Source organism: Panicum hallii, chromosome 4 (assembly GCF_002211085.1).
Source record: "Panicum hallii strain FIL2 chromosome 4, PHallii_v3.1, whole genome shotgun sequence".
Taxonomy (NCBI): domain Eukaryota; kingdom Viridiplantae; phylum Streptophyta; class Magnoliopsida; order Poales; family Poaceae; genus Panicum; species Panicum hallii.
In genome coordinates, this window is record NC_038045.1 from 39,110,486 (window position 1) to 39,126,237 (window position 15,752).

The following is a 15,752-nucleotide window of genomic DNA, read 5'->3' on the forward strand; positions in this document are numbered from 1 at the left end:
TACATTTTGGAGAACACATGGATAAACAGCTCAACATCTTAATAGAAGTTACAAACACAGTACTCAGTCACTACAGGAAAAACTGTAACTTCCGACGGTTTAACCGTCGGAAGTTACAGCTAAACCGTCGGAAGTTAAGTAACTTCCGACGGTTTAGCTGTTAACCGTCGGAAGTTAGTTGGACGGAAAAATGTCGTCGGAAATTGTGGTGATGTTAAGCATCTCATCCATTCTATCATACTCTCCGTTATCATTACTTAGAACTTGTGGTGATGTTGCCACTTCTAATGGTATTGGGACTTCTGGTGCATTCTGAGGAGGTAAAGCTTCACCGTGATACACCCACACCTCATAGTTAGGCATAAAACCATACTTTATCAGATGTGAAGACAAAACCTTCCTAGTTTGACAATGGCAAATACGACAACGGCTACATGGGCATCTCACATCATTTCCATTCTTTGACATAGCAAAAGCACGCTTAACAAATTCCTCCGTATTAGCTATCCATTTATCTGACAAATTAGGCCAATCTTCGTACATCCATCGTCGATCCTCACCCATACTTTAAGTTAAATAATTGCAAAGTTAGAATATAGTTATCTTAAGCGATTAATTTTAAATTAGATATATCATAATTATAAAGGTTTAGTTACTAAACTAGTATCTAGTCACTATAATATGCATATCAAATACAATATTTTATTTAACTTCCAACGGTGCTACACTAACCTGGACGGCGCGGCCCGGGGGGCGGCGGGGACAGGCGGCAACGCGGCACGGACGGCGGCGGGGACGGCAGCGCAGCACGGACGGCGTCGCGGCGGCGGGAACGGGCGGCGGCGCGGCGGGGCGGTGGCAGGAACGAGCGGCGGCGGGAACGGGTGGCGGCGCGGCGGGGCGGTGGCAGGAACGAGCGGCGGAACGGCACGGACGGCGGCGCGGCGGCGGGAACGGGCGGCGGCGCAGCACGGATGGCGGCGCGTCGGGGCAACGGAGGCAACGGGCGGCAATGCGGCGGCGCGAAAGGGCGGCGGCGCGGACGGGCGGCGGCGGCGCGGCGTGGCGTGGCCCGGCCCGGCGCGGCGTGGCGTGGCGCGAACGGGCGGCGGCGGCGGCGGCGCGGCGCGGCGCGGCGCGGCGGGCGGCCCTGGGGACGGCGCGGGAGGCGGGCGGCCCGGCCGCGGGGCGGCGCGGCGAGGGGGCGGAGGCGGGCGCGGACGGGGGGCGGCGCGGCGGGCGGCCCGGGCGGCGGCGCGGGAGGCCGGGCAGGCGCGCGGCCCGGGGCGGAGGCGGCGGCCCGGGGCGGAGGCGGGCGCGGACGGGGGCGGCGCGGCGGGCGGCCCGGGCGGCGGCGCGGGAGGCCGGGCGGGCGCGCGGCTCGGGGCGGAGGCGGCGGCGCGGGGCGGAGGCGGCGGCGCGGGGCGGACGGGGCCCGGGGCGGAGGCGGCGGCGCGGGGCGGACGGCGCGGGGCGGAGGCGGCGGCGCGGGAGCAGTAGATTGGGGAAAAAAGAGAAGCGCAGCAGGAGATAACGCGAGAGCGGCGGGGTTAACGGCGTGCCACTAACTTCCGACGGCCGCGGAGTAAACCGTCGGAAGTTTGTTAACTTCCGACGGTATACTGTTGGGCCGTCGGAAGTTTTGAAACTTCCGACGGCTGTCTGAGTGGCCGTCGGAAGTTAACAAACTTCCGACGGGGCCGTCGGAAGTTGACTTTGGCCGTCGGAACTTCGCCGTTTTCCTGTAGTGAGTTAAAAAAAAAAGAAAGTAGAAATCATAGAATTTCATCACTTTTGATATTCATCATCGCCAGATAACTGATGCTCATCAGACTTCCTCTTGTGAGTTGTGACATTGCCTTCTTTTGCGGAAGAGTGACACTGTTGCATAGGCTGCAATATAGGCTAGGACAGGGATGACCAAATAGATGACATTCTTGGATGTCTCCCAGTCCCTGGTACTGCCTGCTGCATAAGCCCCCAGGAGGCCGAGCATGTCCAGCAAAATAGCTGTCTGCATTGGCCAGAGTGGCAATTGATGTTTGTGCAGGGTCCATGGAAGCAGCAAGATGACGACGACAATGGAAGCCATGAAGGAACTGGAGTTGCTATAGAAGAAAGCATAGTACCGGCCTTTGTTGACGTCATGCAGGATTGGGTTACCGGAAGAGTGACCATTATTGCTGTCCTGCCACAGGCCACCTGGTGGTTTGAGGCCACTCTGATAGGTAACACTCGCAGCCAGAACTCCTAGCAGCATCAAGTATTCACGCATGTTCTTCTCCTCCTGTGCTTCTGGCGTCTTTCCTGTAGTTTCACTTCGAGGACCCGTTTTCTGTTCTGTGATGCTGCTGGAGGATCCATTTTCCGTCTTAACACCTCTTGATAGAAGTTTCTTTAGGTACGGGTAAACCCAGAAAATGACTACCTCCAAGGCTACAAAGGCAAATACAGCAACAACTAATGTTAACACATAGATGGAGGTGCGCAAATCCCGTGAGCTCCCAGCAGCATAGGCTCCCATGAGTCCAAACATGCCCACAACCATGCATACATATAGTGCATAGCACCGTATGCCTGGCCTGTATAGGTTTGGGTTCACAAGGAGAACAATGACAGCTACAGATGCCATGAAGCTTGCCGCGTTGCAGTAGAAGAATGCGTTGTAACGTGAGCGATAGTTATCGTAGAGGACTGGGTAGCCTGCACGGTGCCCAGCTTTGCCATCCAACCAGAAGCCACCTGGTGGTGTCAACCCAGCTTGGTAAGTGAGTGTCGCAGCCAAGATCGCAAGGAGCAGAAGCACCTCACGCCTGTTCTCCAACTTTTCAGCATCTCGATGGTTGTCCTCATGGTCTAGGGTGAAGAAGATGATATGAATCACCACGTATACAAGGACAATCCCTGCCAAGGCGACAACATAGATGGAGGTGCTTTCATCTCTGCAACTCCCTGCAGCATATGCACCTATTAGACCGAACAAATCCAGTATCATGGCTGCCTCCAGCGTGTGGCGCTTAAGCAGAAATCTGCTCTGGACCATTATGATGACGATCAGGGATGCCACAAAGGCTGCTGAGTTGCTGTAAAAGAACACCTTGTACCGGGTAGGGTGCGTTGTGAGGAGTATTGGGTCACCATTCTTATAATCAGATCCATCGGCAGTCCAGAGGCCACCAGGTGGATCAAATGCTGCTTGGTATGTGATGCTCACAACTAGAGTAGCAAGCAACATAACAAGAGAGCGGGCCTTTTCCACCGCATCCTCGCGTTGTGTGTTCCTAGCAATTGTGCAGGTACAAAGAGTTAAATTGCAAGTTAGAATTGAGGAAGCTGAGGTGGCGGTGAAGTTGTTCATACATACCTGCTGCTGGTCTGATCTCGTTCAGGTTGGCGCTTTGATCCCAAGCAACTCCTTATTGCATTCAGTTTCAGCCATTCAGAAGCAGATTTATGCGTGTGACCCTTTTTTTTTACCGCTTTGGTAAGAGCCGCTTGGAGGAAGATGTACGCAAGGACTCCACCGATGAGACAGACGACATAGGTGGTGTCGTCGACCTCCCTGCAGCTCCCAGCAGCATATGCGCCCATGAGGCCAAAGAGCGCTGTGATGATGAGGCCGTGCAGAGCAACAAACCGTACAGATTTGTTGCTGCTCAGCTTCTTGTCCACGAGCAGGATGATGATTAGCAGGGATGCTATGAATGCGGTGGTGTTGCAGACGAAGAATGCCTGGTAGCGACTGGGGTAGTGTTCTTGCAGAACAGGGTCGCTCATCTTGTGTTCGCCCTTGGAATCACCCCAGAAGCCACCTGGTGGATTCAGCCCGGCCACATATGTGATGGCAACTGCAAAGGTCGCGAGCAACATCAAGACCTCGCGCAGTTCTTCTTCATGCTCAACCGTGCCAGTATCCTTGCCTGCTTGCTTCTCGGTTTCCTCACCATGATTGCCGCCTTGCTTCTCGGTGTCCTCCCCTTGCTTCTTTGGCATCACCATCGCCAGCACAGATTTGTTGGAGAAGACATAGGCAGAGAAAGCTATGACGATGTAGGCAAAGACGGCACAGACCAGCAAGGCAGAGTAGATGGTAGTGAACTTATCCCGGCAGCTGCCAGCAGCATAGGCCCCCATGAGGCCAAGTAAATCGAGCACCATGACCACACGCAGCAAAGCCTCCCAGCCCGTGTTCGTCCCGTCCAGTACGAGGAGGAGGAGGCTGACCACCAGCGATGCGGCGAACGCAGTGGCGTTGCAGTAGTAGAAGGCGAGGTAGCGTCTGTGGTGGGCGTACTGGAGGATCGGATCGCCTGCATGGTGGCCATCCTCCGTGTCCTCCTGCCAGGCTCCTCCTGGCAGGTTTAGCCCGGCGACGTACGTCACCGTCGCCACCAATGTGGCCAGGAGGAGGAGGTACTTCCTCAGCTGGAACTCTGTGGATCGACTGGAAGACTTGTTGCCCACGGGCTGGTTGGAAGCCTTTTGATCACGATTCTCCGTTGGATTGCTGGGAGCTACTTCGTTGCTGGACGCCATTGGCTTAACTGGTGGTGGCACAAGGTGAACAAGGCGCCTTGAGGCAGCGCTAATGCCCAGCCATGGAGGTTGGAGCTTCTTATTAAAGAGCTGAGCCGGCCGAGCATAGCATCACCAAGCCTTGGGCACGGCAGAATTGGGTCCTCCTGGCATCTGCTTGTGTCACAGTCGTTGGATGACTTATCAAGTCGTATTTAAAGTTGATTCCATTCCTTTTTCTCTGGCTTGTGTTGCAATTTAACAGGTATCAATGGTCCTTTCAATTCTGTTTGTGTACATGACTCATATTCATATTTTGCAACATATTTTGTTCGCATATCAGCTTTCAGTTGACCATGGTGAAGCTCGTTCCCATTTCTGCAACTTATTTTTAATCTCATTTACATCAAGCTGCAATACTTGTTTCGTTCCATATTTCTATCTGAAAGAATTCCCTAAACTATGATTCTCCAAGCATCATGGAAGCTTCTTAATGTTACGGAGAGTGAAGTACTCAGACCCAATTCAGAGTGTGCTCCTGTGAACTGATTATTTCTTATTCTGTGTCCACTGATCAGGAAAGACTTTGCCTATTTTATTCACAGGTTTTAATACAACTCTGGGAGATGCTTGTTTTGACTCACCGCATTGCATTAGCTGTACACGAATTACCTACACCCAAATTGCAATTGGGAAAGAATGAAGGCATTTTCACCTTCCAGTTGTTAAGCTTCAATCATTCATACCAAGTGCCCTAAACATGCTATTCTGTAATATGCATGAGATCATCTGCACATGTTATGATGCTGACGCATTGAGTATGTTACTGCAGAAGGCTCAAGATAGGCTGCCGTCTGTGAGCTGGAACACCAGTACGAAATTGATTGGCTATGCGTCCAATGAGATGCCACTGAAGGGGCCTGTATACTTGGTCCATCTTGGGGTGAATGCCCTGTTTCCTGGAGAGGATGCATGGCTGTACAGAGTACAGGTGGTCATGCTGCCAGTGTAAATGGCAAAATTCAAAGCTTCAGAGCAGCTATGGCCTATGGTTGGTGAACATCGGGATTTCTGTAGAGCGCTGGAAGTATGCTCGAGGCCGCCTGGTAAGTCTTCTGTTATACCCCGTTTCCTTGTGATGTGGCTTGAGCATCTTTCTTTTTAATATTTTTGAACTGACAAGTTGGACAAAGTTAAGTGCCCATGGCTCTCATCATTTGTTTATGGGAAGTGGCCTAATTAGATTATCAGGACTTCATTGTCATGCAGTTGCAAAGTTATGCAATAATGCATGGAGGATCATGATAGCCACTGAAGTGATTCATGTGTCTTTTCGTAAGCCGGTTTGTCTTTTGTGCCTCATGCAAAGTTATGCAAAAACGCATCTTGGATTTATCAGGACATGGGAAAAAAGACTTTGTGGAAATAATTGTGTTACTGTTCCAACAAGCAGTTGAAATAAATTTTTTTCTTTGCAAATAATGGGGTTGCTGTCCTAATATAGTTACAGATACAGGGCAGAAGCACAAAACAATATTTTTCTTTTTTGGCAAAGAACACACAAGACCCGGAGCAGCTGTAGCGTGATCGATGCCATCAAGAATTGTTAGTGACCTGATCAATTCAGAATTCATACCAATTGAGACAGAAGGGATGAAGTTCAGATTTCTGTGGTTAGTTGGGAGCACTATGAATTTATGAAACAACCGTGCAAATTAGCTCATCCCCGAGTGTATGAGGTAATTGATCACCCTTATGATGTCGTATGGAAGCATGTCATGACACGACGTCAGGGCATCTTATAACCATCATGGTGGAGCATTCAGATATGGACGAGCACAAAGTGGAATGGGCAAAGCGAGCAGCGAAATGGGCAAAGGGAATACCTTTGGTCAGGTCCTTGGTCTTCTATTCCCTCAAAGTGGACGCAAAGAATGGAACCAGGCCCCACAGGATAAAATAGCAACACACGAGGAAAACGCCATGAAAGCAAACCTAGGTACTTGCCTCTGATCGAACACGATCAATCTCGTGTTCACATTAGGCCAGGCTGATTGAGTTTCAGATGGTCGCCAGGGGTCAGGCATTTGTTCTAGGCACCCTGAACTGTTAGTTATCCGTCAAACAAGAGTAGTGCTGCTCTTGACAATGGCTTGATGCTCAGTGAGTTCCTCTGCGGGATGTTTAGTGAACAGGTTTGACCTTTATTCAGACATAGTCTATTTATCGGCATGTTTTATACTAAACAGCTATGTGTATTTGTACGGATGGAGGCAGATAGCGTACGCGTTGGGGCCCCTAAACCTTACGACAGCGGCGCACATGTTTGTTGGCCTATTGCTGCTGCTGCTGCCTACCTCCTGCAGTTCTGTTGTTGCTGCTGCTGATCCGACGGCCGCTACCAATCGACCAATGAACTTCGCAACGACAATCTGGCACCAGAGGTTGGGCGAAAATGTAATAAATGTTGGAAAACGTACAAATTCCGCCAAAGACAAGCTTTTTTTTTTTAAGGAGAGGTCAAAGACAAGCTCATTCCAGCCATTATTAGAGCGACGAATGACTATGGATAGTTCTAGCTATAAGTTTGTGCATGTCACTTAAAGATTATGCTAAAGTCAATTTCTTTAGTGATCTGTTGTTAGGCTTGTCTCTTAGACCAGCTCTTCAACAAGAACTAGCTATGCCTTCTCTATCTTCATTCTCTCGTTACACTGACATATATATAGCTACCTCACATGCCTCAAATCCTATTTGGGGACTCACTTTTTCTTGTGTACGATGTGTTTGTGGTCTCGTGAAGAGAATTATCCAATTTCACCGCTATACATTGGTAGCATCAGAAATAGAATAATCTCGAATTCTTGGTAACTGGTAACCGGCGAAGCCACTAAATTAGCTATAGTCGTGATAAATCCTGTCAATAAAATGGATCCTAATAAAAGTCCATCAAACCCCAATCTCTAGTGGAAATCCAAAGCATCTAACCATTCAGAATCCTCCTTTTAATTGGATTGAGATCCTCCAATTGGAATATAACAGAATGCATAAGTCATTAGAAGGAATTCTAACAAAAAAAGATATAGTATACCACCTAACAATGTGGGCTACATACTATAGAATTTATGGGCCAAAATCCATGGTAGTCCTACTGTCCTAGGCCTACTTGGACTATCTTTGGTTCCACCACCATGTGAAAAAGTTCCATTTTTTCAAAGACATTCATGTATGTTTTAATTTCCTGTTTTTACAAATTTGCACCACTTTTAATGTTTATGCCAGTTTCATTGATATGCATTACTAGAGTTAGAGGGTGAAGGTTGCCAAAATCCGTTAATTCAACGTGGAAATGAATTTTCAGGAGCTTAATTCTAGCATGGGGGTCGAAGCGTGCACACATATAAAGATTATGACGCACAAATTAATTGGAAACAGACATGGACTGTAACTGGGTCTACAGTTCCATATAGACGGTGCTAAGATCGACACTGATGTAATGAATGAAGACCAAGCATAGCTTCAATGTTTAGCCTACTGTCACTGTGTCAACCAAATATTCAGTTTCGTCAGTCAGTAGCTACTTGCGGCGGCAGAGAGTCGGCAGCCAAGATAACGCTTCGTCGATTTCATTGGGCGCGTCGATCATTCATCTCACGGCTCACGACCACAAAGTTCACGTTTATTTCTTCACTTTCCTTAGTTACCTCTACTGAGCTTAATGCTCACTCATTTATATGTAATTTTGCCACTTGTATTTAGCTGGTCACGGGCTGGTCACTTTTCTTCATTCTTGAAGGAGAAGAACAAAACCCTAGGTTAGGTTTGGTAGCTGTAGTTCTGCCGCCACCCTGACGGCACGTTTATCAGGTCCTTCGCTACTTCAGGTTCTCATCCACCTTAATACAGTTGCTATTCCTGACGGTATCTTGTTGTTCCTATGCTTGAATCCCCTCTTCTTAGCTGTTTTTAGGTCCTGTTATAGATCACCTAGGATTAAAGTTTAGGTGACTAAAGTTTAGATGACTAAAGTTTAGTCTATAGTTGTTTGGATTCATGGATTAAAGTTTAGGTGGAAAATTATTTGAAACACATAAATATCTCTTTTGCCTTCAATTTTGCTGCTGTGCTGCCTACGCTGCCGCTGCTGGTTGCCTGCTGCGCTGCCGCTGCTATGCTGCTGATGCTGCCTGCGCTGCTGCACTGCTCCAACCGGCCTGCGCTGTTGTTGCTGCTGCAAGCACTGCTGATGCTGCTGAGCCCGGGGTGCCGCTGCAAGTGAGAACGCCGTGGAGGAGGTCGGGGCGCACGGATCCGGCGAGGAGATGGTCGGAGTTGATGCGCGAGCTACTCCGACGAGCGGCCGCGCAAGCTCCAATGGAGCAATGAGGTCGGCGAGCTGCTTCCCGCGAGCGACCAAGCGATTGGAGGGGATGGCAGCATGCGGGCGGATTGGGAGGGGCGACGGGCGGGTAGGCAAGTGGAGGATGGTGGCGGCGGCCGGCGGGTGAGCAAGCGGAGGATGGGGTTGGCGCCGAACCGGCCGATCGGAGGGACAGCGCGTGGGCAGATGGGAGGTTGGGGAGGGGGTGTCATCCACCTTAGTCCTTACAATTTTACTCGAGGACGAGCAAAGAGTTAAGCGTGGAGTGTTGTTGACTGTCCTTGTACCAAATCCAACCGTGAAACTCTTGTATAAGACAATGGCATAATAAGCACCAAACTAGAAATAGGAGTTTCATTCTAACCATTTCCACAAGTTTTGATGAAATGTAAATTTCAGAAAGCCATGTGTGAAAACGGAGCAAAATACATAGAAAACACAAAGGAAATGCACAGAAGACTCCATCCTGTGTCACACAAATAAAGAAGGGCCCACGAGTTAGAGCAAACCGACATATCTCAGAGCAAATCACCGAGGATCAGAGCAAGGACCCACCTGCCAGCCTACCACGCAAAGGTGGTGGGGGCCCACCAGGGGCCGGCCGACCCCTGGGTTGGCCGAACCTGGACGGGTTCCCGTCCCCCTCAGCTTTGGCGGGAAGCCTCCCACCACCATCCTAAATGCGGTTCCAAGTGTTTCCATGTAAATCACCTCGGGAACTGACCTATCCAACCTATAAAAGGTGGGGAGGAGACCCTCTCAACACACACCAAGATACAAGTGAAGAAGAAGAAATGTAGAGGGACTCCATCTTGAGCCTACTTGTAGGATTAGGATAGGGAGTGTGGAGAAGAGCCGGACGTGTCAGCCTCTCTTCTACCTTGTACCTCGTCGGATGTGAATCATTTAAGTAAGTATCTAAGTTGATCTATAGTGGTAAAGTTCTTGATAAATTTATTCTCTTGTTGTTATTAGTTTACGGGTTCATCGTCTGTTCCTGTAGCGGATACTCTAGTAGAGGGCCCCTGATAAAGATGGGTAAACCCTGTACGACGCTAGAGTAGTAATCAACAGCATATACGTGATGTCTAGGATCTAGATTACCTCCGTTTGCTGCGAGCCCCACGGTGTTGCGGGGTTGCCGGCAGGTGGTGACAGCCCTGTTCGTCCATCCCGCTTCCGCGTGTCTTATTAAATCCCCACGTTTGGGTTCGGAGTAGAGCTAATGACTGGAGGGTCCTGGCAGACCAGGGTCAGACCGGTGCCTGAAGTAAGTAGCTGTGTCTATCCTTCCTTGATCCTTTAGACAAACCACACTACCTAGGCCATCCTATCTCCTGTTCTTCGGTGTAAACTAGCTAGAAGACCGTTGCACCTCAGTTCCCTAAGAAAATATGATACCTTGAATACTCTCCGGGTGAAATGCTACAACGGTATATCCGTGCACTTGCGGATTCATTCGTGAATGTTAAAAAATACCAACAAGCATTTCTGGTGCCGTTGCCGGGGAACGGTTGTTGTATCTTTCTTCGAACTTAGTTCACCCTCGTATCTTTTTCTAAAAAAAATCCTAGCTTTTGTTTAACCTCTACCTTCACCCTGCTACCAAGTTTACCCTCGTATCTTTTTGCTTTTCTTTATCTCTACCTTGAACCCCACTATCCATGAAAGGTTATCCTCGTACACACCTTTTGACCCTACGGGGTGAGTCTTTACAGCCTTCCTTTCTGGAACCCAATTCCTCATCCGGGTACAAGATTCATCCCTCACTCATAGTGCTAGTTCAGGAAATTTCCTTCTCGAGGTTAAGCTATAAGAACGAACCCAACCATCACCTCAAGAGGAGGAATCGCTAGACACAGCGTGATCTTGTTCCTCTGCTCTTACGCAGATTTGCCCAGTCCTGTCCAAACCCGAGCCCGTGTTGCTTTAACACTTTTGGTTTGGACTTTCTGATCACGCTGGCCTACAGCCTGACGCCCTCTCCGAAGGCTCATTTTTGCTTAAGGATCTGACTGAAAGGAAGGAAATCTTGGATCATATCCAAGAAACTACTCCCCTCATCGATTTGCATAATGATCCACCGTTAGGAGGAGAGCGCATTGAGCAACTGAGGACTATCGTCAGCAGAATTCAAGCTTTCATCTCGATTACATCTAAATTTCTGCTGAAGGTACCTTTTCTGAACATCAGGAATCTTGGGGAAAGAGCACTTTGCGCGAATCGTACCCCCCAGAATCCCTTATGGTGCTATCTTCTAAATTTTCCTTAAGACCATGTCTCGAGGGAGGTTGAGGAAGGAGTGGTAGGAAGAAGAGGATCATTCTTTATGACTTGTCCATTTCAACCATAATTTCTTGGAAGAGGTACCGTAAGAAAGCCCATCATATTCTCGTGTCAAGGTAACATCCAATGTGTTCCGTTTTCACCCAGGAATATACTTTGATATTGACCATCGTATCATAGTCCGTAGGACTCATCTTTTTGGTCAAGGGATCATAGGGGCCAAGCTGATCGAATCAAGTGAACCAAACTCACATTCTTGTCCTCGGTTACCAATTGATGCCAATCAAATCAAGTGATTCAAAACTCAGATCTTATTCCTTGATTTCGATTGATGCCCAATAGAAGTTACAATCACATTTCATATCATTTGGACTTCTATTGGAAGCTTAGGATGGATTGCTTTGCCGGCACATTCATCTTTGATGAAACGCAAGGCTTTCCACCTAAGGAGGGGATGAGTTGAAAGAAACTCATTTCCCTCGTGACCTGAACTTAGAATCTTTCCTATGGCCCATAGAGTTACACAGCCTCTTTTACTATGGGGTCATGAATGTTCTTGAGTTGCTCTATCCGGAGACCAAACCACCCACTCCATGAGCATGAAGTTCCCTTCTGATTTTGTTGTCGGTCAAAACCCACCGGCGTGCAGCGATAGGCAACACGAGGAGCCGGGAGGCTCCCGGGACTGCTGGTGGGCCCCGGTCCCTAGGTCAACGGCCCAGGATTTGGCACCCGACCTTGCGTCTAGGTTTGCTAGGCATGCCACCTGACCTATACCTGATCAGGAAGGTGTAGATATGGTTTCAGTTAGTTTCCTGCGTGCACAAACACATTTAAACATTAGTCCGAGCCGCAATAGGCTTATCGGGTGATCCCCGATATCGGCTGTAAAGAGCCAATTGTCTCCCAGTATCAGATCGGATCTATATATATAAACAAAGTACATATATATGACACTAATATAAACTTGCTCTACAATCAATAAGCTGATTCAATCTACTACGGTTAAATCTTTCACCGCATAACCGGGACATCCTACGCGTAGTTAAGCCTAACAAATACGAAAGATAATAGAACAGTAACCTAAACAGAGGCCTAAAAACCAACAGAAAGCCAATTCCCGGAACAATCCCTCTTTAGATTAATATAAAGCATCAAACGTATTACCGGATCATTTAACTCATTTGAAGGGCCTAATCATGCAGATATTAAGCTAAATCTTTGATGAACAAAGACTAACCATAACAGATCGGATCTGCTAATCGAAATAGAGCAAGACGCTGCCCTCGCATCGAGAGTTGTCTGTGAATGGTTGTTGTTCCATCCTTTTCATTCGTAGTCTAGGGTACATATTTATAGTCCGGAGACTTGCCTCTCCTAACCAATCCTAGCTGACTACGATACAAATCCTGGCTATCTTTATCTAAACTAACTTAAACGCACACACCTATCTAGATACATGGCCAATCTGGCATTAAACCGCCCGCGCAGGAGCCGATTCGCAAGCCCATTACAATTACCCTTTGAGCCCATCTTGCTTGCGGCCCACCTTCTGGGCCAGCTAAATTATGGCGATAACACATGCCCCCCTGGTTTCGGCAATAATTATTCCGAAACCATTTTTTCTCTTTCCATCACCTCACCTCTTCGATTTCCAAAATCCGTACACGCGTGCCGCTTCCACTTCCACGGGATGTGACTACCCTGCATCTAAGTCCTTGGAAACCGTCACAGTGCCGATTCATATTCCGCTCCTGCCTTTATAAGCCTGCCCTTAGTAGATTTCTTTTTCACCCATCTCCTTCCTTCAACCATTAGCAACCGCACCAGTACGCCCCTCTTTCTTCCGTAATGGCTTCCTCATCCTCTGCTTCTTCCGTCATTTCCATTGAATCTGAGTCCACTCGAGAGGTGACTCTGGAGTATGATCCCATCGCTGCCTATGAGGCCTGCGCTCCTCTGCACTAGGATGCAGAGGAGTGGGATTGCCAAGCTTGGGCAGAGGATGATGGATCCCTGACCAACAGCGAAGACCTCCAGCTCCTCCTTGGAGAGGAACTGGATGAAGACGATGATGATGACATGTCCTGGGAGTGGGACTTCTCCACCTCGGAGGAAGAAGTTGATGACGCATCAACCGAGAACGACTCGGCTGCAGGGGGCTTTAGCGGTGATGGCGGCGGAGATGATAGCAGCATCGACGATGACAGCAGCGACGATGACAGCGACATTGGTGCAGCCCCTCCGATCAAGCGCCGTAAGGTCTTAGGCACCTACTGGTGGTAGACCAAAGGATTAGTATTAACTGCCATGTACTAAGCTGATAGATCGGCTTTAGGAGCAATCGGCTCCCCTTTTGTAATGGTTTTCCATATGAATGAAATCTTTCATTTTAGTCAACAACTGTCAAGAAGCCGATTTCCCGGGAGCCGATGGCAACGCATCGGTCCTTTCCCTCAAAGTGCCGATCCTGATCTGAGTCGATCCCTGAACCAATTTCATCTTCTGCTTAAATTTGGAACTTTCCCGAAACAGATCTACACAAGTTTCCCGAATCCAAGTTGCACTCAAAAACCCTTGCTCATAAACTCAATCGCAAAACCCCAGGTTGAAGCCTCAGAGCGCGAACTCAAAACTCGCGAAGAAAACCCTAGATCCAATCTCGAGCCTTCGATCATCATTGGAGCTTCAGATGGCGGAACCCTCGAGTGCCGATGCGGGCGTCCTTGGTCTGAAGGTAAAACTCCGACCTTTCGCTAATTTAATGAAGTGATTTTTCAAACCCTTGAAGCATTAAATGATATTTGTGACAGTTCAATTACTTGTAAGCTAGGCATATTATTTGTTAGTGTGAAGTATGTGCTTGTTAGTGTAAAGCTTGTGTGTGTTTGTGTGAAGCTTTTGAAAATTTAAAGTGCAAGTAAAAAGGGTATTTTTGTAATTATGGAAAAACTAGGGTTGTTTTTGCAAAATGTATTAGGATGTGAGGTAACTTCAAAATAAGTGAAGGGTGGTTTTGCAAACATGTTTTTCTTACTTTATGTCCTGTAAAAATATATATTTATCCAAAAAGTTGCATTAGAAATGCATGTGTTGAATTGTATAAAAATTTGGGTAAAGTTGTGAAAATAGGGGTATTTATGTAATTTTATAAAAGTATAAGTCCTTTTATGCAAGTAGTTGATTTACAAAAGTAATTCTCAAAGTTACTCAGGACTAAAGTGTAAAAGGTGCAAGTCATCATGACATGTTTATCCAATCATTATGACGTGTTTATCCCGTCATCATGACCTATCATAAATACTTGCATTTAGGTCCTAAATGTTATGAAGTTGCACTCTTTAGGACAAAAGTAATTCAAATCCAACCTTTGTTCAAAATTTCATGTGTAAAGATATAAATTTTGAGTTTTTGAACTTGAGCCCTAAAGCAATGTTGTAGAGTTTGAAAAACTCTCCAACTTTCGTTTTGGGCATTTCTTCATTAGGGTTTTAGATTAATGAGAAATTATGCTTTACAGAAAGGTCCCTGCAATTTTCTAAAATTGCGCATAAGTCCTTGGGAGAATTCTATTTCTCCTTCTCCTCTGTTCTTCTTTTCTCTGCCGTTCCTTTTTTCCCCCATCGGCGGCGGCTCTATCTGGGCACCTCCTCCCTGCCTCCCTCCCTCTCTTCCTCCCGGCCTGAGCGAGCGGCGGCGCATAGGCGCGCGTGTGCGCGAGGGGGCCGGATGCGCGGCGCAGGCGTGCGTGGAGGCGTGGCCGCCCGAGGCTGGCGGCTGCGGCACGCGTGGGCACGGGCGGCGCGAGCGGGCACGCGGGCGGCTCCAGGCGGCGGCGCGGCTGGTGGCGTTGGCGTGCGGTGCAGCGCTGGTGGCGTGTGCGGCACGCGAGACCAGGCGGCGTTGGAACGGGTTTGGGACCGGCGGAGCGTGCAGGACTGGAGCGTGCGGGTGGAGCTCCGGCGCGGCAGTTTGGCGTGGACTAGCACGAGGACAGCAAGGCCCCGCGCGTGGAGTACCTGGTGGTGGTCTGGCGCGGGCGGCCGCAGTAGGCGTGGCGCGGGCCAAGGGCACACGCGACTCGGGCATGTGCAGGTGCGGCGCGACAAGGTCGGGGTGAGTGCGGGTCCAGCAGAGGAGGAGGAGTAGCGAGGAAGTGGACGTGCGTGCAGCAGAGGCACGCGCAAGAGAGTAGAGGAGCAGTAGAGGCGGGTTTGGTAGCAGTTTGTCTGCAAACAGCATGGCATCCAGGGCCTCCTCCCATGGTTCGACCACATCGAGTGCTCGGCGTGGGGCGGCTGAGGCCACGGATGGTGATGCGGCTACGCTTGTGGCGCGGCAAGCTCGGAAGGAGAAGCTATGCAGCAGCACGAGGCGGTCGAGGCGGAAACAGCGCGGCGCGGGTCCGACGCGCAGCGCAAGACCGGCGGCGGTGGTAGGCCGGCCCTGATGGAGTCACAGCAGGTGGAGAGGGCGGCGGAGTTGCAAGACCCGGAGGTCCAGGCAGATTTGGACTGTCACATCCGCGGGTGCGAGCGGGAGTGTTCTACCGGTGGCCGGCTCGGCTCGA

The 15,752-nt window shown here is 49.3% G+C and overlaps 2 protein-coding genes across 2 annotated transcripts; one reads left to right on the forward strand and one right to left on the reverse strand.

Moving 5' to 3' along the window:
* Positions 1 to 4: 4 nt before the first annotated feature.
* LOC112888732 lies at positions 5 to 4,665 on the reverse strand. The gene is made up of 3 exons (XM_025955037.1): positions 3,365 to 4,665; positions 1,757 to 3,281; positions 5 to 70 (listed from the first exon to the last, which is right to left on the reverse strand). Exons 1-2 carry the CDS (start codon positions 4,534 to 4,536, stop codon positions 1,829 to 1,831), a joined length of 2,625 nt encoding a protein of 874 aa, XP_025810822.1. The 5' UTR covers positions 4,537 to 4,665; the 3' UTR covers positions 5 to 70; positions 1,757 to 1,828.
* Positions 4,666 to 13,033: 8,368 nt separating this feature from the next.
* LOC112890469 (secreted acidic protein 1A-like) lies at positions 13,034 to 13,468 on the forward strand. The gene is made up of 2 exons (XM_025957353.1): positions 13,034 to 13,093; positions 13,151 to 13,468. Exons 1-2 carry the CDS (start codon positions 13,034 to 13,036, stop codon positions 13,466 to 13,468), a joined length of 378 nt encoding a protein of 125 aa, XP_025813138.1.
* The last annotated feature ends 2,284 nt before the right edge of the window (positions 13,469 to 15,752 follow it).